This window comes from Polyodon spathula, chromosome 6, assembly GCF_017654505.1.
Source record: "Polyodon spathula isolate WHYD16114869_AA chromosome 6, ASM1765450v1, whole genome shotgun sequence".
NCBI lineage: Eukaryota > Metazoa > Chordata > Actinopteri > Acipenseriformes > Polyodontidae > Polyodon > Polyodon spathula.
The window spans coordinates 28,039,626-28,066,371 of NC_054539.1; the positions used below are offsets into that span (position 1 = coordinate 28,039,626).

The 26,746-nt window shown below is 36.6% G+C and overlaps 1 protein-coding gene across 3 annotated transcripts in view; it reads right to left on the minus strand.

Moving 5' to 3' along the window:
* LOC121317100 (tyrosine-protein phosphatase non-receptor type 14-like) overlaps positions 1-26,746 on the minus strand; it is a 109,587-nt gene that overhangs the window by 56,629 nt on the left and 26,212 nt on the right. The window contains exons 2-3 of one of the 3 annotated variants that reach the window (XM_041252702.1): positions 17,450-17,775; positions 4,019-4,188 (exon numbers count right to left, since the gene is read on the minus strand). In XM_041252702.1, the coding sequence (XP_041108636.1) occupies positions 4,019-4,188; positions 17,450-17,623 (344 nt within the window). In that variant the 5' untranslated portion in view covers positions 17,624-17,775. Of the gene's footprint in view, positions 1-4,018; positions 4,189-6,419; positions 6,559-17,449; positions 17,780-26,746 lie in introns of those variants that run through there. The other 2 variants (XM_041252701.1, XM_041252704.1) reach the window with 2 other exon arrangements.

Here is a 26,746-nt window from a genome sequence, read left to right on the forward strand (position 1 = left end):
TACTTCTTTTAAACTCCTTCACAGCGCTCATGATTGTTCTCCTACCCAACTGCAGCTTTCAAGTTTATACTCTGGCAGGGGGAAGAATTCCACAGATATTTTGGACACATGAATCTGAAGACCTGGTCAGATCGAAGGCTTAGGCTCATGCTGCAGGCCTTGCAAAAAAGAGATCATTACAAAACTGTTTTTAAATTTGTATTGATTCTATTTGTTCAAAGCACTGAAACAAACACAAAAGTAATTATTCAAAATTGTGAGAATACTGTGTGTTGATACACTAAAATATAATCACAACAGTTCAAGCTCAATTACCCAAACAGCATCATATCAGATGAAAGTTTGTAGCAAAAGGAGTTTGGATAATTGAGAGTGTTCTGTATTTAAATACATTAAAAATCTAATAAATAAATACTCATATATTGTAAGTAAGAAAATAAGAGAGTAATGTTGTATTGTCTGTTTATACAGTTAGCACTTAGCTATTACTGCTTAAAGACTCCTTAAGGTTTACTTTGTGGGGTGCATTTAAAAAACAAACAAAAAAAATCAAAACACATCAGATGTGCAATTTCCTCGAAAGTAGAGCTACATTCCTACGTATTTGTCAGAAGACAGGCCCCCATTCAAGCCTTAGCAGCTGCCCGTTGCCTTGTCATCTTTAACACCACACAGGTCACCAGCTTCTTTTCAGACTATTTTCCGAACAAAGAGCAAATCGGGTCTCCCATGTCTTGGCACCTGTTGTATAAAATATACTGGAATTGTATTGTTACTTTAAAAGTAAAATTCTCAGTACAAATAACTTTTTTGCAGTGAAAATAATATTTATTTGTAATCTAGGGTGGTTTATTAACCCCATTATATTACAAAACAGTAAACATATTTCACTAAATTGTACGCAGGAGACAAGAGAACTGTTAAAGCACTGGTACCACAAAGTCAAAAGCCACACTGGAGTGGTTGAACAAGAAGAAAATTAATGTTCTTGAGTGGCCCAGTCAAAGTTCTAACTTGAATCCAATCAAATATTTATGGCAAGACTTGAAGATTGCAGTTCATCGACAATCCCAACAAACTTATCAGAACTGGAGTAATTTTCCCTGGAAGAATGGGCAAAAATTTCACCATCCTACTATGAAAAGCTAGCAGAGACCTATCCAAAAAGACTCATAGCAGTAATTGCTGCAAAATGTGCTTCTACCAAGTACTGACTTAAGGGGCTGAATACTTATGCAACCAGTAAATTTCATTTTGTACATTTTCTTTGCAAGTTTTGCTGACATTTAACCTCCTCCTCATATAACAGTGTTCAGTTTAACCATTACAGCTGTGAATAAAAAAGTTTGTTTGAAAAATTGTGCATAATAAAATATTTATAATTCAACAAAATGTGACATTCTTGGTAGGGGGTGAATACTTCTGCAAACCACTGTATATAGAAAATTAACCGAGTTTGCTTGCACAAATTATGTGAAATATAGATGCTCTCAGATCACAAAAATATGAACACGAACCAGCCAAATGGACAGAGTTCATTTCCAAACAGACTGAGTTTGGTTGCAGGGTGAAAACAGATCTGTTACACTGAAAATAAGTCACTCTGATAAATAGCAAAATGAACCAAATATGAAAGGGCCCTAAGAGGAATGCACTGCTATTTAACATAAGGGATGAAATTCAACAAAAAGAATGCAGGTACTCATATGCGCAGCTGGGTGTAAACATTAAAAACACGGAGGCAATTTGAGTGCCAACCAATTAATACTTCTAAAATGTATAGATATTGGTACATGATAATTTTTTAATACAAAATAAGCCTTAAAAGTAACTGATACAATATAACCAATTCACCACAAACAAAGATGCTGAAAATATTGAAAGCTTTGTACCCTCTGCATGTATCACTCAGTCATGTACTACAATATAACACTTAAATTAAACCTTAAATAGTACAGTAACTGTGGTAGAGAAGGAGTTTTATTTCAAGATATCCTAAAAAAGAGGCGATTTTATTAAAGTATAAAAAAAACCCAACTGTGCTATAAAAAAAATATATACAAAATGGTCTTAGTCAATCCATACACAATAGGGGCTGAATTCTGTAATGTAACAGGCACTACTTTAAAAAAAAAGATGATGTACTTGACTTGGCCATTTTAAACAACAGGACCTTTTTGTTTTGGCTACATTGATAGCCTTGGATTAGAATATATATTCCTGTTACTGGATTTTTTTTTTTTTTTCACTTATTACTTATCCTATAATGATATATTCTGTGTAATTCTCTGTTTTGTTTCTCTCTATATTAATTACCATGAATTACTCCAGAAAAAATAGCTTTTGAAAAGGCTTCTCAAAGCTCAACAACAGGAAATGTGATGGAAGGGTTTGAAATACTGTACCCTCTTCAATTGATTGTTCATCATGGCATGATCATCATGACGTGATCATCGTTGCCGCACAATGAGGATATTTTTTTTTTAAAACAGATTTGCTAGTCTGCAGGGCAAATACCGGTACTTAAATTAACACTCTACCACCCTACTTTATGAATCAGTATAAACCTGTTTAAAAATGCAACATGTTTAGTTTATTAAAAGAAAGGGAGAGCAGTGGGTGTGTTTAGCAGCTACAGCCTTCATCAACACTCTGTTGGAGGAGAGAAATAATTTCTTACTGTAATCAAATGCTTTCAGATATACAAACAAAAAAGTTTAATATTTACATTATGATCAACAATAGTGATTACTGTTGTTGTTTAACAGATGCTCATAATTTTTATAAAACATAGTTCACACTCAAAGAAAGTTCCAGCTAGACTTTTATCATATCATATTTATCGTCTGGAATTCTTTTTCTCTCGCGGTATGGTCAGTCAACTCCTGAATCATTGACCAACTGGATTTATGAAGAGTTTTTGTCCTTTTCAAAAAACATAAGTGTTTGCACTGACAGCTTCACCTGAAAGTGTGTCTTAAGCCTTTTGCCCATAGAGATCTGCAAAAAAAAAAAAAAAAAAAAAAAAAAAGCTACCCCAGCAGAAAATTACAGCTGGTTCCAGTTGCATAACAGCAAATTTATCAGAAGGTACTTTTATGGGCTTCCCAATTGTTCCTGTTTTTTCTGCCTTTGTGAGAAGCCCTGGTGTGTTTTCCAAAGGCCTCTCTTTATCAATCATGCATGTAGGCATTCCCTCATTGTGTCACTGTCTGGAAAACAAGCATATGATCGGTGACTCGGAACAGGTCAGTGGCCATGAAGGGGTACCTGCATCAGGTTGGGTGAAGCACAGCCAGAGCCCTTTTCACTGCTGTCATCAAAAGTAAAAGCAGCAACGTTTTTCAAAATATGAAAAACACACCAGCAGGTATTTGATTGAAAACCTTTTGTAGTACTGTATAGTTGATTATTTTTCATTTTGAACTTGAAAGGGTGTAACTCTAGAGCAACATTTACCAAAAAAAAAAAAAGTGTCTGCATACTCTGGCATACTCCGAGGTGCATTCCACGACTGATATGAAGCAAGCTCATTTCTGTTTTAATTTAGCTTGTGATTTTTCAAATATAGTACTCCAGCCAGCAGGGTTGCAGGAGGAATTACGATCTGGATACACTATGATGCTCATCATGGCAGATTTGTAGTTTGTTCAATGCCACAAAAGGGGACGTTTTTCTTGTACAACACCCACAATCAAACCTTACCTAGAGAACTGTGGTATATATCGTTCTTTAAAAGTATGAAAGCATTAGGCCTTCATTATCCAGAAACCAGAAGCCTACTTGACCACTACAAATCAGCAATCTAAGGTCTCAGATGTAGCCGTGGCGGCAGGATGACAATTATGTAATTGCACCCTTACAGAGATGCTAAAAAGTTAAATATAACTCCATAACTCCACTAACTGGCAAGGCTTTGTTTCAATAAATACTTATACAGGAATAAAATCATATAAAAGGTGCCGTGTTATTGGCTTGTTTTCATTTTCATGATTAAAGCACTTAAATGCATACGTACCTTGTGACCTCTTGTTCAAGTCTAGCAACATTTGGCACGTAGAACATTACACCAAAGAACAGAAGAGGCTCGTTGCCAAATTTGTCCAGCTGCTTTTTCAAGGCTTTCTCCAACTCCACCCATCTCTGGAGCTGCGTTTTACTGTGGAACCACAGACCAAAATAGTGTGTCTGCGAAACAAAGTAAAAACAAACTACAGATCAAAATCATTCACATATATATATATATATATATATATATATATATATATATATATATATATATATATATATATATATATATAATATATATATATATATATATATAGAGGGAGAGAAGGAGAGGACAATCATTAAAAGCTAGCAATGTTTTGTTGATAAAGAAAACCATTATAAATCAGCTGAGTCTGGCTACCAAAATTAAGATATGAAGAGTCATTTTATAAATGCTGTTGCATTAAAATAGCCAAATTACATCACCTGTTATTCATTACTTATTAATAACAAGAGTACAGTTGAGGTCAGGACATTCAGAATATGTTTTTCCTTCAGCAAGAGGCAAATATCTTGAAGGGCTCGAATTACTGGGGGGGGGTCGATTCCTTTAAGTTTTTCCAAATAGTTTTATTTCCAAATGTCCTTTTTAACATATTTGAAGCTGGCAGGTATCACTTAAAGCAGAAAGGAACCTGTTAAAAATGTGTTAATTGCATGATGACATTTCCTTTTAACCTAGCTAGCAACACCTTCATTATCAATAAAATAGTTACAGTTAAGGTAATGAAAATAATGGATGTTAGCTAAATTGAGGTGGACGATCTATAAATTGGTATATAATTTAATTCTGCCTGCAGTATAGCTGCAGTGTAACATAGTGCCGATTTGAAAATCACCCCAACATTGCTTAACCCTATATTATTATTATACCTTTGTTATCAGATATAATCTAGCACACAGCAACACAACAGAAATGTAGATAACAAAACCTTCATGGTTTAAAAAGAGTTAGAAAAAACAATATGCTTTACATTGCACTCAAAATGCAAAACAGTTCCAGCTGACACCCACCCCAGTCCAAGACATTAGCACCACTGCCACTGCCCCCAGTGGAAAATTCTGGTGATGCCACTATAGTATACTGATGCTATATACAGTAGTGCTGGAATGTGTCAAAAATGTTTTAGTAGAATCTCTCTCTGTACATATGTTTGTTTCTAAAAATAAAAGATCCCAAGATGCACTTTATATTTTTCATTTCGCAAGTCAGGTTACATGAATTGACTCCTTATTCTATATAGATACTGTGGGAATCTATTGGTTTAGGAACTAAACAAACTGCTTCAAGAAACAATCATATCTGTCCATAGACAAAGGCTAGGGTAGAATATGAAATTTCCTCCAAACATTAACAGTAAAGGTCCACTTTTACAGCACTTGTTTGCCATGATCACCGAATCAAATGCGCTTTGCTGTTTTACAGAGGATTATGCTGAAGACACAAGTAGCTGGCGTTTCATTGTAAACAGCAAAACCACACACCTTATGAGTAATTTACCAGTCAGGGATTAAGGAAATTAACTGAACATAATCAGCACTTGGCGCTAGATGTTTTCCTGTTTCTACAAAGACTGTTCATTTTGCCAATACGATCAATGTACTGTGGGGATAGCAATTAATACATTTCAAGACCTACCACTAACTGCAACACAAATAAAGACACATATTCCCCTAATGAGGTTTAGTACTGGTGTCATACCAAAGCAAACTTGAAAGTACAATAAACCCTATGGGTCAAATGACTAGTCCTCAGAATGTTAGTCTTACAAAAATGTTACTGTTATTGTTTTTACATGTGAAATACTAAGATAGTAAGGAAGAGATCCAACAGTGTACCATATCTATCAAAGATTTACAACATAGCAGCTCAAATGTTCTAAAAACTTTTATTGACTTCATGTTTTATAATTGTTTTATAATAACTACATCAGCCTTTATAGATTTAATTACTGAACTCTTCAGGGTAATTCTTGCAATCCTCAAATATTTCTGTCTCTTAAAATTGACTTTAATTCTGCAATTGGTCACAACTGGTTGTTTTACAACATGATGGTTCTTGCTCCACACCCGAGTTTCCATTATCCTTGAGTAAAATACTGGTTAAACCTGTTAATCTCTAGAAAATTAGTTTTTGTGAACAAAAACAATGTATACCCATTTTATTTTGCTTCTTGCTCAGTGTAAGGGAGTACAATGTCAGGTCACTGCTTGCTGTATTGTCTGTAATAGTGGCGATACATTGCATAATTTTACACCCCACTATGCACTTTCTACAGTACAAGAGTATCAACACTTCTGTCTGCGTGCATTCCCTTAACCTAAAAAAAACAAATACGAGACAGAACAAGAATTATTTGATAACATACCTGTATAAGCTTCGGTAAATCATAGGGAGTAACCGGTAAATGTCCCAAAAGCAATCTGTTAATAATTTCGGACATTTACCACCTCATCTTGTAAATGTTGACATTTACCGGTAAAACTTGATTGACCAGGTTCTGACTTTTACTGCAATTCTAAAAAACGTACTACTCAGATACTTTGATCAAGTTTCGAATACTTGTTCATTTCTAAAACAAATGGAACAATGTAGAAACTTAGCATGGTATTTGAGAGAGGAGGAAATTAAAAGTGATTAGCCACTACAATTGTCACCTCGCTGATAACTGGCAGGGAGGCGGGCGCTCTTCATTACCTAGCTCTGCTATTGGCTAAGGGAGCACAAGAGCAATAAAAATGGCACCTTAAAAAAAACAACAAAAAACTACACCACCAACTAAGTTAAACTACACCACCATGCAATGTAATCTCTGCAGCACAAGTATTTCGTATAGTAAACCAACCATCTGCTACTTGGGAAGAAAATGCAGAATGTGGCAAAAACAAAGTGTGCGCAGTGATCAGTGAAGTGATAAGTGTCAGATGTTTTTTTTTTTGTTAAAGGTTAACTTTAATTTTGGATTTTGACTGCAAACTACCTGGGCAATGTTAAGCCTTTGTTGTTTGAGTTCTGCTGTTATTGGTCTCCCACTGATATCGGCTTGATTCCGGAATCAGACTTTTTAAAAGAAATTATTATTATATGTGGAATCGGGAAGTACGGGTACAGTACATCTTGTTTTTATTTTATATACTGTATTGCATAGATTTTATTGAGCAAACATTTTGTTGTCCTTTGTTTGTAAGTGGTCATGTGTTTTATACAAGTTGTCAAAGGGTGTTAAAAATGCAGTTGAAAGTTTTGAAGGTTCTTTTTAAAAAGTTCTGCATTTTATACCCCTTTGCTGTGTATTCTTATTTTTTTAAGTTTATATTATTTTTTACTTTAAATACATTAGATGCCTTAGATGTTTCTTCGCTGTTACTGTTCATGTGTTTATCTATGCGTCCCTATGTTATTATTCAAAATTCCCAACCTTAATATTATATATCTATATCTACACACACACACACACACACACACACACACACACACACACACTGCTTCTTAGACATGTTGCATTTTTCTACTTTGATGCATCAACAATTTACTCAGTGTTTTCTACAATTATAACAACCTTGACAAGCGTTGAACTGACAACAGAACTGGCAGAAGTCACAGGTGTGTCGTTGTCCATCAAATCAACAATACAATGGTCACTCTGGAAATCAGGACTTAAAGTATGTTTTGCAGTAAGAATACCTCTGTTAAGGAAGGGGAACATGACTAAAAGGCTAAAATATGAACAGTAAAACAGAAATTTGACTATGGAGCAATGGTCAAAGGTGCTTTGGACTGTTGCTAGAAGGACAACACCAATGCCTTCTGCCAGTTTTGTTGTCAATTCAACAATTGTCTTCTTTCTATTCTTTAAGGATAGGTGAGATCTAAAACCAGAACAACCATGGTTGATTTCATGTTGCCATAGAATTGTATGTGAATTGGAAGAGCTAATTAGAATAGTTTTCAAAGTACAAATATTTACAACTGACATAACCATTTCAGCATTTTTCTTTTTTTTTTCTTTTTTGGTTTTGTTTATGAATGAGTCAAAAACATGTGCTTCATATGCTGGAAAAGAAAATTTGATGTATGTGTGGCATAGTAATGTATGGAACCCCTAAAGGTACATAGTGTAAAAATTTTAATGGAAGGGTACTATCTTGCATTTACGACATGCTATAATATCTCATGATCACGAGATAGTAAGTCGTGTGCACGAGATAGTGGCCTCTCTTTTTAATTTAAACCATGTGTTACAATGTGTTTAGACAATGTGTTACACAAGCATTTTCCAACCAATCAAACCATGAACTTTATAGATCTTATCCGTTTATGACAGTGACTCTTCTAAACTTCTAAAGGATATGTTTTAGGCCAGTGGTTCTCAATCCTGGTCCTGGGGACCCACTACCTTGCTGGTTTTTGTTCCAACTGAGCTCTCAATTACTTAATTGAACCCTGATTGAACTAATAATTTGTCTAAACCGAGTTCTTAAATTATTATAAACAGATGTCTATTTCAAGTTAAGTATAAAATTGTATAAGGAACTTGAAATCTCCAATTTCTTATAAGCTACACAATTGAAAAAGTCAAATTAAGCAAATTATTAATTCAACTGAGGGTTCAATTAAGTAATTGAGAGCTTAGTTGGGACAAAAACCAGCAGGGCAATGGTCTCCCAGGACCAGGATTGAGAACCACTGCATTGGGCTGTTTCAGAGAACCCACTGCTGATTACACATGTTGTCTAAATAAACCATGCACATTTTTTCGGTTCCAAAAAAAGGCACTCCTAGTAAATGAGTACTATCATCCTTCCAGAAATGGTATTTAAACATGTTTTTGAGTTATTTTGGTGCAAAAAGAAACTCTGACTAATTTTGTAACTTAAAAACTACCGCAGATTTTCACAAAACAATTTTTCGTCACACGGACACGGAGCATATGAAATGCTGTCCTGATCCGTTTTGAAACAACAGAGAAAACACACCAATCAAACCAGAGTTTAAACAAGGCTCTGCCAGCCACTCTTACCTATAACGGCGCTATCACCTATAAGACCTTATATGGTATTGGCCCTTCTTATCTTCAAGATTGGCTGACCCCATATGTCCCTGGTCGTTCCCCGAGATCAGAAAATGCTACTCTTCTGACAGTCCCTAAAATTCGCTTAAACCCAATAGTCTTTGGAACTTACTGCAGACTCATATCAGGAATGCTAGCACAATTTTATTATTATTATTATTATTATTATTATTATTATTATTATTATTATTATTATTATTATTATTATTATTATTCAAAAAACAACCCAGCATTAAAAAATCTGTTGTCCTATTTCTGGATTCATATTGTTATCCCTTCCTTATAATTTTACATTTATTTACACAGAATTATACAGAAAATGTTTTAAATGGTACGTCCTAAATTCAAAGGAATACAGTAACCATGTTAGCTGTCTTTTATCCGTAATCAATAAAACAACAGCGCTTGCTTGTAAAGGACGAAAGAAAATGTGGAGAAACAAAAGGCCCTCCCTAGATGACAATATTAAAGTTACTAAACTTGTAAAGACAGTAAGTGCCAGAAAAATTGCTGAAAAATTTGGCACTAGAAAGACGCAGATACAGCATTTTGAAACGGAAACCGTTAAAATTCAAGCCATACTTATAAGAGAATGAAAACAATGTGCGTGGTAATAGAAAAAGATCTTTTGTACCTGAAAGGCAGACACAGGCATGAGTGGTCTCTTAATACAGGTTTGACTGTATATGTAGTACCTGCAATAGTTGAATTTCACTAATGAGAAGACAATTCTGTATAAAACAGGTGATGCTACGTTCGGCATGATTATTTTGTTACATCGCATATCACTGCCTCATATCAGCTGTGACAGAAAGCAAGGGCCCTGGAACTAGGGGTGCTGATGGTGCGGCAGCACCCCCTTGGCTTTTCATGGCTTCTATCATATACAAGGGTTACAGTTTTGTTCAATGGCTTTCAGCACCACCAATTTAAAAATCGTTCCAGTGCCACCGACAGAAAGAGAGACTCTGGAAGCAATCAGCACAGCACACAAACAAACTAGATGCTGATAAAAGCCTGCTGTATTAATACAAAAATAAGTTTAAATCAAGTAAACGTCAAGAAATAGACAAACTGATGTTAAAACAATTAATCTCCAAAGAAATTAACGCATTAATCTCAGAAGTTAACTGTGATTAATTGACAGCCTGTGGCAAAGTGGCTTGCTGTGCGCAGGTGTAGTTGGTGCAGTGCTCAGAAATAACACACACAAGACAGTGGAAGTTCAATAAAACAGCTCCTTTATCTGGCTGGGTTGCGTGTCAACAACACTTAAATAACAAGCATGGGCTCTACACTGTGCAAAACATGGGTTTCAGTCCCGAAATATGACACTTTATAACAACACCAAACACAGACACAATCACTTCTCCAGACAGTGGGGTGAAAGACAACAGTTCATGAAACAGTGGTGCAGTGTGGTCTGGGTTTTGGTGCTGGCTAATAGTGACAGCTCCTGGTTTCTGTTAGCTGTCTAACAGTGACAAAAGACAAACAGCTTGCATAATCAAGCTAACAAAACACGAAACACTCATGATAATGAATTACTTCTGTTTCGTAGGAACAGATTACATCGTCACACCCCTGTTATCCCTTAGTCATGCATCCTGCAATAGCTAGTTCAATCACGTCTCCACATTGGGACGATGACCTAGGGCATTGTGACTCCACCCCCTTCCTGGATGACTGACCCTGGAATGAACTGCCAGACCATCCAGTAGGAGGCACACTGTTGGGAGGGAGGGAGATTGTTGACTAGGATTAATTCGCTCTCTGTCACACACCCTAATTTATATATTTTTTTTTGTTCAGTTTGGGGGTGTTTTATCTTTTTTTATTACTATTTGGCAAAATCTGTTATTTTCAGTTATTAAAAACAAAAAAACACCACTCAAAACACATCCATTTTCAGTTTCTATAATTCGTTGACTTACTTTGTTGAAGTGTCAATGTCCATATTAGGATTGCGGCAGCGCACAACTGCATGCACTCTGAATCTGAGAATAACAGATTTCATTGTATGCCCATTACTGCTCGCATATCTATCACATTACTGACACAATTCTATCATATGACTATAGCGTACTGTAGTAATTATGCATACAATAAGTATTTACATTTTTTTCCTATGATTAAACCTTCATCATGCTACTCTGATTAAGGTTTGATATTTATGTAAGAAGAAGAACTAGAACTCTAGTATGCATTAGGAGAAGCATAACTGTACAGCAGTTTTATATTTTCAATAACTTTTTTGGTTCATCACTGATGAACTGTAATGCCAAAAACTGGTGAGGCCACGTTGCTGGTTTGTTGGGTGGGTTCATGGTTGCCAAGTCCTTTGCTTAGTAAATGACGGATTAATTGTGATTATTACATAATGCACAAAAATGTATGATTGGTCAGTTGCAATGTCTTTCAACACTGCCCGCCTTCTGAAAGCCATTATCTTTATGTAGAACAGTGGTGGCCAATGCGTTTATTGCAATCCACGGGTGTCCACTGCCCACTGTTAATCACACATTAAGAACTACAAATCCCATACCCTGCCAATTTCACTGCTTTATCAGTGTGGTGGCCACTCGTTTCCAGACAGTTTGAAAAAAAACTTGTCAAACCAAGATGAGAAAAATAAATACATTTTCATGTGATTGGAGAACTTTCAAAAGAAAACCGCACTGAACAAAATTCAGATATGTTGATGTCTTTACAAGAAATGAGCAATGAAGGTATGTCAGAAGATGAAAGCCAACAGGGAACTCCAAGAAGGGCTGTGTTAGTTACAGTGTGTTCACGGTTGTAAGTAGCAAAAGAACATACAAGTTCAACCAACACTGACTAAAAGACTCTGCCTAGCTTAAGTTTGACAATGTTAAAAAAGTCCACATTTTGTCAGGATGCAGGGGAACTGATGGTAGGCAAGACTGCATTTTTAACAGGGAGCCAGGAGTTCAAACGTGAAAATAGATTAAAACACAGTGCTTCAAAATGGCACGCAATGTGTGGAGAGGCCTACATCCAGAAACATCAGCCAGACCACCCTGCTACCATAAACAGGCAAGTAGCACATTCTGAGGAAGATGCTAGCAGGCAGTTAAAAATCACTGAAGTTGGAAGAAAAGCGGTCCATCATAATTTTGTTGATACTAAAGTATTGAACTGTTCAAGTGTTATGTAAGAAAGGAAGCAAAAAAAGATTTGTAGATATTCAACAATAAATTTGAGCAAAATTGTTATCTTGTTTTCTATAGGGGATTATTAACTTTCTGAACTTCTCACCCAGGAATAACAGTTTCTTCTTTTCTTAGGTTTTCAAATTAAACCTGGATAATATATCGTAGCTAGTCGACAGCATTCACCTTTTTTATATATAGCAAAGGATAATTTGCAATCAATAACTCCGGTGCCATACTGCATCTAATTTACATATTAGCGTGACTGAAAAAGGTTAGCAATAACAAACATTTTTTACCTACTGGCTCAAACATTAAATACTGTATTACTGGATTTTCAATGTTGTGGTGCTGCAGTGGCAAATACTGAAGTTGTTACCTTTTACCTTGGGCTATAACTATAAAGCATATTTAAAATTTGAAATAACCTGGCACCTCACCTCAGGCACTTAACAAGACTCAACTAGACAGTGCAGAAGCACATATATACTGTATTTCACTCATTGGTGGAATTAAACAAGGAGTTCAATGGAATGTTTCCAAAAGGCTTTGTTACTACACAATATGTGTGGGTTCTCGACAATGGTAGAGCAGTCAGTTAAAAACACTGCAAATAGAAGACAAAGAAGTGCGATTTTTCTTTCAAGTCTACTGCATATTAGATCATTATTTCACATGGATAAAACTTTTTTTTATAAAGAGGGCAGGTTAAAGAACTGCAGTTTAGATTAAAAAACAAAGTTATTTAAATTCTCTCTTCTATAAAATGTAAAAATAAAACATGAAAATATGAAGTAACTACCTCCTTCAATGGTTGTTGAGATATATTACCAGGTAGGGATGGGTTGGTATACCGGTTTTTCGATTTACCGCGGTTTAGGTACATTACGGTATTAATACCGTTTCTTTTATTCTAAACCGCAGTTATCGTAATTCGGTTATGCACCGGTTAACATATTTTTTCAACTGCAGACGTAGCAAAGTGTCTGAGGAAGATCTCTTTGTGAACTGATACTGTATTTTGCTAATGGTTTTGAAGGAAACGCAACGACACAGAATACACGTTTCTTTTAAAGAAATGCCTTCTCCAAACCTTGCAGCGTAGCACACATTTTCAACGTGCTATATTTACATTTGTTTGGATTATCAACAGTCAGTTTAATGTAATACATTAACATTTACTTTATTGTAAAATTACGCATCACGTGTTTATTTTATGTTTTATTTTTTTAAATAATTGATTTATTTATTTAATATAGCATGGATAAGGCTGTTCACAGCTTCATTGTATAATGATAAAATGTCGTTCGCCTCCGCTAACCGTTTTAGTGGTTATTTGCATTATGATTAGCAGGTCACTTGTGATCTTTGCATCATCCCTTTGGTTCACAGCCACAGCCAGCCTCCTGCAATAACATTTCAAAGCTGTGCTGGGCTATGCAGAATCTGCACAGATTTCTGTGGGCACTGAGTGACGTCTACAGTGCATCTCTGAGATTCTGTGCAGCACTGGGAGAACTGCAGAAATCTGCACTGTAAGAACACGACCAATGTCTCAAATAAAACTAGCACAGACCCGTGACTGCAGCAGGATAGGGTACTTATTATCAACATAGTTTTGTTTAAACTAGTTGTAACAGTATTACAATTTTCTTAGGTAAGTGAAGAAATCTTTTCTTTTTATTTTTTTTTTTTTTTTTTTTTTACAAACTCCACATGTGTAATAATCATTGGAAGCTTACTTGTGCAATGTCGTAAATGTAAATCCAATAATCCAATTCAGTATTAAAGTGCTTTTTTTTTTTTTTTTGCTATATATATTTTATTTATCCGGTTGAAAAAATAAATGACTCATCTCTGCTCATTTTGAGCAAATAATAGATCTTAATACTGGTGTAGTATAACGTTGAGAGTGTAAACTTTAGTTTTTAGTTTTTTATTTTAATTATTCCGATTGTCTTTATAAAAAAGAAGCGTGCCAAGTTATTTGGCATAGTAAAATACTAAATACCAAATGTTTAAATCATTCCATGAAAGGAAGTGTGTTTTGTTGGTTTTATTTTTGTGAATTACGGTAATTTAAGTGATTTACATTAGTCTTTCTTTTTTTGAGCCTTTATTTGATAACTTGCATGATGTACTGTATACTGTGATATTAAGGTTACCACTGTATTTTTTAACGGTTATCATACCATGCAGATTTTATACCGTCCCATCCCTATTAGTAGGAGTTGGTGCATCAGCTGGTTGATCAACTCATACACGCTCCCTTCATGTAATATTTGTTGTAGGGAAAAGGCTTTCTAAAAGATTATCTGAAACATCCAGGGATGAAATTCCCTTCACCTCAGTGGTTAAATGTGGAGTAGCAGGGTCTCTTCAAAATAAATAAATAAAATCCAAAACATGAGCACTGTTTCAAAAGGAAAATAACATTTGCAAAGGCTAACTTATTAACCATTTAGGAACCGAAGACTATTAGGAGAACATGCACAAAAGCTATTTATCGTCATCGCGACGTTAAAATAAATTGCCCTTGGAGACAAATTCTCTCATTAACATATTATTAATCTAATTCATAAAGCTGTCTACTGCCATTAATTGAACCTTACCGGCTTCATAATTACCACACGCCTCAGACCAGGCAGAGAATGAGATGTGTCTTAACGGCATCATTTCCTAGCATCATTTTGTCATTAGAAACATGTATTTAAGCCAATAGTAATAATAAAAAAAAAACAGTCTATGTTTAATTACACTGTGTAACAAAAAAAAAAAAAATAATGTGTTCCTGGGTAGTAAGTGGTATTTCCTAATTGCTTATGCCTCAAAAGTATAGAACATGGCTATTATTCCCCACAAACTTTGCTTTTGTGACCAGGACAGTGATATTTCAAAATATCACTATTTCCAATGGGAAAACGGGCAAATGTGTGTCTTATTTACAGTATAATTGTATATCTTGAAAAACTACTCACTTCTAAATCTTTTGTAGTCATCTTTGTATTACTTTTGGTATAAATACATGTTAATTTGGATTCATATGCTGTTTTTTTCTGACTAAGTGAACGAAAAGACACACATTTGCCCATTTTCCCATTGGAAATAGTGATATTTTGAAATATCACTGTTCTGGTCACAAAAGCATGTGGGGAATAATAGCCATGTTCTATACTTTTGAGGCATAAGCAATTAGGAAATAACACTTACTACCCAGGAACAAAAATTGTGTTACATAATGTTATCTAATAATTAGGTAATTTAAGTATTTAGTTATTTGTAACACATACATTCAATTGCATTGTTAACTCATCAAATACAGGACAGACTACTTACTGGTTGAAAACATAAAAATCAGGTTTGTAGTCTATTCATTGCTCTGTGAAGGCTTTGGTGTACTTGAGTGGGCTGTACATCAAGAGGAGGGAGATATCTTGGAAGATGTTCCTCCCAGAAGAGTAACAAGACCCCACAGATTTGACCCTCTGGATTACTCTGATGATGGGATATGTAGCAGGTATCCACTTAACAGGAGCACTGTTATGCACCCCTGCGGAGAACTAGAACATGAATTGCTAGAAACGAGGCTGTTCCCTGTATTAATGAAAGTTACAAACTAACTGCATGACTTGGATTCTGATGTGTGCTAGTTTTTGAGGGTAAAAAACAACATATATATACTTTTTTTTTTTTCGATCCTATATTGGATCATTGTTGAACCAAGAAACTAGGTCAGGTAGTACTTAGCTTTAAATATTTTCCATAGCATTCCATCTAAATTATATATTCTTACAAATCTCACAACACATATGGGTGTTTACTTTTTATATTGAAAAATACATGTTCGTGTCAAACGAGATTGTATTCTTATATGTCAAGTTAGGTCAAGAAGTTGTATTTTAGTAACTTCTACAATGCAAGCAACATGCAGCGTTTTTAAATCCAGTTTCGCTATGAAAGAGTAGTATTGCGTGACAGGCAGGATTTTTCAATCCAGCTGTATTTATTTCTTTTATTTGAAAAATAAGTTTTTTGTATGGTAAGATGTACTGTATAAGATTTTAGATTATTATTGTATGTATTGTATTTTAAGGAATTGCTTACCAACTGAGGGAATACAATAACAAATAAAACCTTTTTTTTTCACCATTAAAACAATGAATTGTATTTTAATGTAACTGAGCGGCGCTGTCTTTCTGTGCCATTTGTCATTCAAACGAGAGTTTTAAACTTCTAAGAAAAATAACCCGAACTTGCTGATATGCCAGACCCTTCTATACTGTATATTACTTGTAAATAAAATGTGACTATTTGTGTTTTGACAACAGCTGTGTTAAGACAATTTTCCACGTTCAGACTACCTGGAAATAACACAACTGAAGGCTGAAGGCTGAACCACAGTCTGAATATCCCACTCTGCACCCAGAACTGAGCAGTCTACAGAGATTGGGGGGGGGGCACATTTATTTATCACATTGCATACACATGGTAAATTTTACAACATGGTGTCAGTAACCAGATCTGCTATGGAAGCCGTCATAACAACCATATGCAAACAGCCTACCATTTCATTTACAATAGCTCATCCTGTCTGCATGGCTAATGCCAGCTGGTTTAATTCTATAGTGGCTGGAAGTATATATCCAATACTGTTTTTAATCGTAAAAACAGTACATGTAAATCACTGTACAGAGATACAAACAAACATTCAAAATACTGCACAGACCCCCGATGTAATGTCTAAAGCAATATACCTTTATACTAGGGGAGGAATTTTCAAAGCTTTTCAGCTTGAATAAACACAGTCCTGGAAATGTGACGACAAATGACACATGCAAATTACTTCAAACAAAACTGGCCAAAACAGATAATTAATAACCAAGTGTGACATAATGAAAGCAGCAAATAAAATTGTACTGAATTTACAACCCAAAGGACTGAGAAGGGGAGCTTTTGCAAACAAAATTACTTTGATTGATTTACTTAATGAGGTCTCACAGAACCCCTTATTATATGCTCTTATGTAAACAATATCAAAAAGGTTTGGTAACATCTAGTTTCTTGCAGCCTAACAGTGAATGGAAGTAATTGTAAAATGTTAGTATAAGAAACAGTGAGTAATCTGGAAACATTAAGTACAGAAACACTCCTTACCTCCCGCAGCTCGAGTCTCTGAGCGACCGCCTCCAGACACTCCTGGCCGGTGCTCTCCACTGACAGTGTGCACTCGATGACATTGCTGTCCAGTAGGCGGATGCGGGTCACAAAGCAGTTCTTGCTCAAGACGTTATAGCGCCTGGTGCGGCGGAGTTTGATCCGGAAGGGCATGGCTGAGGGGCCTTAGAAACAGATCTACCCTCGCCACGTGTGCCGCTTCACTTTAGGAAGTCTTCTCCTGGTCTTGAAGGCAAGTCCCCCAGCCAAAGAACTCTGCAGGTGAAAATGACTGTCCCATGCCCAAAGACATTAATAGATACAGGCTTCCTAGAAAGAAAAAAAATATATATATATATATATATATATATATATATATATATATATATATATATAAAATTTAGCCCTTTGAAAAATTAAGTCCAGAATGACCTGGTTATTTCCCATTCCTGTAATGTTATTTATTACACATGACTTATTATCAGCTTTACATCCCTGGTCCTCTACCACCAGTTGTTTCTTTGGCTGCTGTTAACCAGGGTCCAGCAAAATATCACATAAAATAGGTCATATTATAATTTTATGCCACAAGAACTTGTATTTGTATGCCAATTTGAAACAAAATGCTATGTATAAAGATATTCAAGCACCACAAATAGTGATGCTTACATTATGAGAAACTGTTACTAAAAACAGACAATTATGAAAGTTAGTAAAGTGACAAAATCAGGTGACCTCAAGTTGCAACTGCAAGTGGCAACTTGTTAGGATTGGACAGGCAGGATTTCATGTGTTTTGTGCTGCATTTCCCTCTCCTTCACTATTTATAAACACATTAAAATAGCCTTCTAGGCTCCTGAGTGGTGCATCCAGTAAAGGCCCTCCATGCAGATGTGCCCTATAGTCTGGAGAGCACAAGTTCAAATCCAGGCTATGTCACTGCCGACCGTGACTGGGAGTTCCTAGGGGGTGGCGCACAATTGGCCCAGTGCCGCCCGGAGGGAGGGAGGTCTAGGTCGGCCAGGGTCTCCTCGGCTCACCATGCACCAGCGACCCCTGTGGTCTGGCCAGGCGCCTGCGGGCTTGCCTGTAAGCTGCCCAGAGCTGCGTTGTCCTCCGACGCTGTAGCTCTGGGTGGATGCATGGGGACTCTGCAGTGTGTAAAGACTTTCATAATCAGATCTAAAAATCTGTTATTTCTTTCTCCATCACATGTGGTGTAGTTATCACCAACCACACAAGCAGGACACCTCCTCAGAATGTGGTCCACTTGAGCTAGAATGACACCTTAATAATAGATAGACTGGTGACCCAAAAACAAACAATACTCAAAGGTTGTTGCTGGGTTTAAAAAACATTGCTGATGAAGTATACTAATTGTTCTTCTATTCTACAGCTTCAAAAACACATTCCTACATTTCAAAAGGACAGAGGTGTTTACACATTTGGGAGCTGTTGGTTCTTGTAGCAGAATACCTTGGATATTGTCCCAGATTCCTTTCAGTGCGAAACAAACAAAGAACACCTGACAAAAATATGCAGATGAATGCATGGTGTTCTCGATTCTCTACTCAGTTTTGTTTTTATCCTATATCTGTGGAATAGGGGATATAAATATCATGGCAGACAGCTAGATTGAAATGACAAATCCACCACACATTACATCAGTCTTCAATTTGACAAATAACTATATCAGGTATAGGGAGCACAGGTAAGATAAATGAATGATATATCAGATTTTCCACCACAAGTGAGAGAAGGCCTGGCAATTAACTCCTGGTTGAGTCCTAAGTTAGTTAAACAGGTCTCTCATGAGTGGAGGAAATTCTTACTGATCACAAAGACAATGTATTCTGTTTTTGAAACAAGCCACTTTTATTTTATGTTTTCTTGCAGTATAGAAACACCTGAAAAATACTTTTAACCCTTTGCAGTCTATTTATTCAGCACTTGTCAGGCGCGTCGGGTCCAATTTAAATCTCTGTGATGTCCTGCAAATGTCCCTGACATTCTTTGAGTGCTGGATGCAAAAGCAGCTACCTCCTTTGTTATGTCCGTGTTATCTCTGTAGTGGATGGGGCTATGAGATACGCCCTTTTTTTCAGTTTCATTCGGCTCCTATCTGTCTCGCATTAAAAGGTTTTCTCGGCTTTTTTCCAGAGAAAAAACTACTAGAGACCTGTGCTTTACGTCTTTTTGATGATGTCAGACTCGGACTTGAAAGGGAAAATTGTAATGTCGGACCTGCTCCGACACAGGACCACAAAGGGTTAAAATGTGATTGAGTTCTCATTTAAAATTCACAAGGGTGGTGCCAGTGTTGTCTTAAACAGGGCAGAATACGTCGTAGAAAAAGAGAGTCAGCTTTGAGACACAGCTTATTCTGGGAAGATACCAAGACAGCATTATCAAATCCCTCCCCTAAAATGTTCAACAAATTCTGCAAGACTTTCATATCTGGAACACCTGTGCTATCTGCTCTCCAAAAATCGAGAAAACTGGAAAAGTCACCCCATTGTACCTGGTAATGGTACCCTCAATGAAAAATGTTCAGGGCCTGTGGAGTCTGTTCTAATGCGTCTTGTGAGATGGACAATGGTTTTCTGAAAACAGCAAGTTTAACAACAAATATTACCTGTACATTGTGGTGACAGCTACTAAGAAGTCACCCAATATGCAAACCTCATCCTGAACAATCTGGAGAAACTTAAGCAGCAAACATAGCTACAGAACAATGACCATCAAGAACACTTACAGGGCTTGAATTTTATTTTTGTGTGCTGGGGGAGGGGGGAATTTCCCCCTTTTGTTGCAGCCAATGGGGGGAGGGATTCCAAAATTTTTGGTGGGGAAGTTTTTGCATGCAGCAGAATAAAAAGGTACTTTTCTTCTTAACCAGCGCTCCATTTTTTTTTTTTAACTCTTTACAATGAGCTCTACTTCCTCCTGTTTTTCACTGTTTTCATGTATGTATGTTTAACTACTGGATAGTTTGTACTGCATGCATGTAACATATTAAAATGTCATTTCATATTATGTAAGTTTCAACAGGATCAGACATACTATATGTAGTAAAGATGAGAGTATTTGTAAAAAAAAAAAAAAAAAAATCACACTTCTTTTTTTTAATACAAACCAGTGAAGATATATATATATATATATATATATATATATATATATATATATATATATATATAAAATCATAGATGTTTAAAAAGAAACAAACAAAAAAAAACCTCAATATGAAGCTAAGCTTCTAAGCTTCGAAACGGATACCACCCTATCAGTGGGGAAAAGGTGATGGATCGGAATCTAACTACCTCGTTAATAGACTCCAAACGCAACCTCAGCTGTTACATGATGACACATGTTGAAAGTCTTAATTTTAAGCAATCGTAAAATTCAATTCACAAATAAAATCAAGGATAAACAGTAAATGGATAGATAGTTCATTTAACTTTCGTCTAATTATAACGGTGTTAGAAAATCAAACACAAGGAACGAAACCACGCTACACAACAACTTGTTGAACCTGCCTCAATATGCAATAAAGGGATCTTTCATTTGCAAATCAACTGTACATGACAATCTAGTGCATAAAATGTCCAGATGCAGTCTACATAGGCAAAACCAAACACCACCTTCAAAACCCAATGAATTTACACAGAATTAAAGCGTACATATTTATTTGTCCAATAAAAGTATGCACTTCCAAAATTGTTCCTTAAAATTCAGAAATCTGTGTGAACAGTAGGGCTGTACTTAACTACACAAACGATTGCAAATGTTTGTCCAAATGTGTTTGCCACACTATCTTGTCTCAAGTCTGTTTGCAGCCAACAACAACAAAAACATTGTTTGGGAACATCTGCAAACGTTTGCCTAGTTGAACACAGCCAAGGTTCAATACTGCCAGACACAAGAGAATTTAAACAATACTATACAGGTATTTAGTCTAGATGTCATCATAAAAATGAGGTGAGAGGTTTTATTTTCTTTACCATTTTCACTACACCTGCTTTTATAGTTATTGCTTCATTTCTGCTATTAGTTAAAAAGGAACATTTGTATGTATGTATTTACTTTATTTTACAAAGTAACCCGTGGAAACAGCAGGTTCACCCAGTCAATTGTTCACACAGTGACACAACAAAAGCCATTAAAAAACTGCACTGAATAAATAAACACTATTCAACATAATTCACTGTAAATAAAAAGCTAACACTATTAGAAAAGCAATAAGATTTTCATGATCCTTGTTTTTAAAGTTACTTACAATGGACCAAATTTTCAAGCTAGGACTTTCTTGTTAGTTTTCTAGTTACTTATAGGGAATAATAGCTTCTAATCAAAAATGTAGTAGTGTACTTGTATTGTGAGCAGATAAAATGAAGCAACGTTTCCAAAAAGTGTTAGTTCAAAACCACCGAATAACAATGTTCATTTGCTATAGACTGCTATCTGTACCTTCCACATCAATTAAATATCGATGGTTTTAATACCTATGTCCCCTCTTCTGATTGCAACATATATTTAATTTTACAACAGCATTTGCACCCAAGTGGAGTATTTTTGATAATTAATTACAGTATAGGGTGCATCAAGTTGAATACATTCAGAGTGGATAAAATCCAAGACAAAGTGGCGATAAGAATTTCCCACGACAGCTGAGGAGAACTGAAGGTGAGGGGCGTCCTCCGAACCAACAATTAAGCCAAACTGTCTCTTGTACGAAGGAGCTCGAGAGCAGACATCGCCAAGCTACTGTCCTTGGAGGACAAAGGGCAGCCCTGCAGGTGTCTGCTGGAGCTCACTGGGTGCCAGACCAGTGTGATCTGCAGAAGAACAGTGAAGAGAAACAGTCCCTGACCAACAGGAGTGCCAGAGCTAATGCAACACACCCTGTGGACTCCCTAACAAAGAACAGCAACTTTGCACAGCCAGGGTACAATCCTGTGCGTCCCTTACAAGTTTGGTCTTTTCTTTTTTTTAAGGTGCTTCTAAGTCTGACTGAATCTGATGATGATGCTTTGCTGTCAGTGGAACACCTTGTGATTTTTATCCATCCAATCTGTTCTGTTTAATGTTACTGCAGTATAACAGGATTTGGAATAAAAGTGAATGTCAGGGAGATTACACTTATCATATAAAAAACTAATAAAAGATTAGTACTAGAACACATAGTAATATTCAACTTATGACAAGATAATAAATACTGGTTCAAGCAGAACAGCTGGGAGAGGGATGTTTGTGCATGTTTTGCAAATTTTACCTAACTCAGAATACTTGTTTTTTGAGTATCTCTGAATTTTTTTTATGAAAAAAGCAGGTCTCACATGAGAAATAAAACAGCAGATGACATGATTTACTACCAATGAATGAATGACAACTGTGGGACCTGTGTAATTCGTTTCACCCTTAAAAAATGGTTTAATGCAGACTAGTTCCATAAATGGCTGGACTAACCAAGCTTTGAGGCAAGAAGTATTCATTATAAAACCATCAGGAAGCTTGGCAAGATTGTTTTTATTATTTTGTTCTGTACTGTTTTAAAACACAAAACTAAGATTATTCCTTACAACCCTATCGGCATCAATCAAGATCCTTTAATTCCCTCTAACACCGCAATGCCCTCGGATAACAAGTGATGAAAACAAAGACTGATTTGTGTTTGTTGTAACCGTTTATTTGGTCCCTGTAAATGATCCGTACCTTGAGTAGCACCATCCCCTAGCCTTTGTTATAATACCACATCAGCGTAGACCTGATGAGAACAGAAAATGGCGCTGATACACGGCGACTGTACTAATGTAGTTGAGAGTTGTTTTTTCTAATTAAATACTTAAAAGATTCACCCGTTGCTTCCTTCCCAAGTTACCACAGTGTGTAATCACGACCAGGCACTACAATGTGTCAGTTACATGACATAACAGCAAGTCCAAAACCATGCCAACATCACCGCAAAGGACATTACAGCACCAACAATTACAGCAACTGCCCATAACAGCACTACGACACAACCGGGACGGAAAATACAGCGCCAACCATTACAGCAACTGCCCATAACAGCACTACGACATCCTGACGCCGAACTACACTTCCCAGAAGACTCTGCAAATTTCACAAAAGCGTCACTTATCAGGAACTCGGAAAACACAATGCAGTCAGAGCAGGGTTCACCACAGATTTTCTGATTGCAGAAGACTATAATTTTTTTTCCACTTTTCCCATAGAGCTACATCACAACTAGACTAGTAAATATGTTAAGTAAAACCTCCATGCATTAAAAGCGTACTTCCACAAGCATTTTTTAAGTAGTTGGGCTGAATATCGATTTTTTTGTTTTTCACTTGTTGCAGAATGAATATATATATATATATATACACACACACACACACACACACACACACACATACGTACACACACAGTACCAGTTAAAAGTTTGAGTACACCTGCTTGAAACCAGGTTTTTCATGATCATCTATGCTTTTAACTGTATAAACTTGTCTATAAACACTTAATATTTCATTATATGATACGTGTACTTATATAAGCTGATAATCATAAGTGAATTGCATTCAAAAATGTAATTTTTAAATGAAAATGTAAATCTTGTCAATTTCAATGAAATGGTCACCCAAAGCAAGGGGATTTCAGTCAGAAGCCCAAGTCAGTTAAAAGTCTGAAATGTGTATAACACAGTGTTAGAACACCGGCCTAAGTATAAACGTGTCTTTGTTAGATGTTCTCTGAGTTAACTAGCATGTTACCCAATTAACCTTTTGTCACCATTTACTGTTAACAGGCGAGGGTCCATGATTACTATAAATATAGGTAGCATAAGCACAAGTTTGTCATTCCTGAACGTAAGGGAGCAGAAAATGGCAAAATATGCCCAGTTAACCAAAGAAAAAAGACTGTAATTACTTTAAGAAATGAAGATCAATCTTTAAGACAAATCGCAAGAACTTTGCAAGTGTCTGTAACTGCTGTGGTCAAGACCATCAAACAATTTGAAGAAACTGGCACTCATGAGGACCGAACAAGGTCAGACTGGCAAAGGGTGACCTCAGTATCAGAGAACAAGTTAATTAGTCACAAGTCTGTGAAACTGGCGATTAACTGCCCCTGAAATACAAGCGCAGCTAAATGCTACTAGAAGTACAGATGTTTCAACTTCAACTGTTCAGAGGAGATTGCGTGAAACTGGCCTAACTGGAAGAATTGCTGCAAAGAAACCATTGTTAAGAGTGCAGAATAAGAGGAAGAGACTTGCCTGGGCCAAAAAACACAGAAACTGGACATTTGAGGAGTGGAAGTCGGTCTTATGGACCGATGAATCAAAATTTGAAATATTTGGGTCCAACCGCCAAGTATTTGTAAGACGCAGAGAGGGTGAGCACATGAGTTCTGCATGTGTGGTTCCCACTGTCAAGCATGGAGGAGGCAGTGTCATGGTCTGGGGTTGCTTTGCTGGTGAATGAGTTGGTGAGCTTTACCAAGTCCATGGCAAGCTCAACCAGCATGGCTATCATAACATACTTCAGAGGCATGCCATTCCATCAGGATTACGGCTAGTTGGGCAGTCCTTCATTCTTCAGCAAGATAATGACCCGAAACACACCTCAAAGTTGTGCAAGAACTATCTGGCGAAGAAGGAAAGTGAAGGACAACTCAATCTAATGACCTGGCCTGCCCAGTCTCCAGACCTCAATCCCATAGAACTTGTATGGGACGAACTGGACAGAAGAGTCAAAGCAAAGCTACCCACAAGTGCCCTACATTTCTGGGAATTGCTGCAGAAGAGCTGGGAAGACATGTCGGGTGATTTCCTGCTGAAACTTGTTAACCGAATGCCTCGTGTTTGTGAGACTGTTATTAAGGCAAAGGGTGGCTATTTTGAGGAATCCAAGATTTAGAGACAATTTTCAATTTTCTTGAACATTGCTTTGATACTCCTTTTTGTTTTGTTTTGTATATTGTAACGTGTGTTTTCATTTTCAAGTATTTACAGAAACGTATACGACGTAAAACATTGTCAATTATGAAAAAAACCTAGTTTCCAGCAAGTGTACTCAAACTTTTGACTGGTACTGTATGTGTGTGTGTGTGTGTGTGTGTGTGTGTGTATATATATATATATATATATATATATATATATATATATATAGTGGCTCTCAAAAGTAAAGTATTCACCCCCCCTTGGACTTTTCCACATTTTATTGTGTTACAATATGGAATAAAAATTGATTTAATTAGGAGTTTTTGCCACTGATCAACACAAAAAAAGTCCATAATGTCAAAGTGAAAAATAAAATCTACAAAATGTTAGAAATTAATTACACATACAAAACAGAAAATAATTGATTGCTTAAGTATTCACCCCCTTGAGTCAATATTTGGTAGAGGCAACTTTGGCAGCAATTACAGCCATGAGTCTGTTTCTACCAGCTCTGCACATCTGGACACTGCAATTTTTGCCCATTCTTTTTTGCAAAATTGCTCAAGCTCCATCAAGTTGGATGGGGACATTTGGTGAAAAGCAATTTTCAACCCTTTCCACATATTCTCAATTGGACTGAGGTCCGGGCTTTGACTGGGCCACTCCAGGACATTGACCTTTTTGTTTTTAAGCCACTCCAGTGTGGCGTTGGCTGTATGTTTGGGGTTATTGTCCTGCTGGAAGATCTTCTTCCAAGTCCCAGGTTTCTTGCAGACGTCAGCAGGTTTTTCTCCAGGATTTCTCTGTACTTTGCTGCATCCATTTTGCCCTCTATCTTCACTAGCTTTCCAGGCCTTGACGCAGAGAAGCATCCCCATAGCATGATGCTGCCACCACCATGCTTCACAATAGGGATGGTGTTCTCAGGATGATGTGCGGTGTAGGCTTGCGCCAAACATAGCGCTTAGCGTTGAGGCAAAAAAGCTCTATCTTGGTCTCATCAGACCATAGAATCTTCTTCCACTTGGTCTCAGAGTCTCCCACATGCCTTCTGGCCGAGATTTGATGTGAGGTTTTTTTCAACAATGGCTTTCTTTTTGCCACTCTCCCATAAAGGCCAGTTTTGTGAACCACCTGTGCTATTGTTGCCATATGCACAGTGTCTTCCAGCTCAGCCGTGGAAGACTGTAACTCCTTTAGAGTTGCCATAGGCCTCTTGGTGGCCTCCATGACTAGTGCCCTTCTCGCCCGGAAATATTTTTGAAGACGGCCTGTTCTAGACAGATTCACAGTTGTGCCGTAATCTCTCTATTTCTTAATAATGGACTTTACTGTGCTCCGGGAGATATTCAATG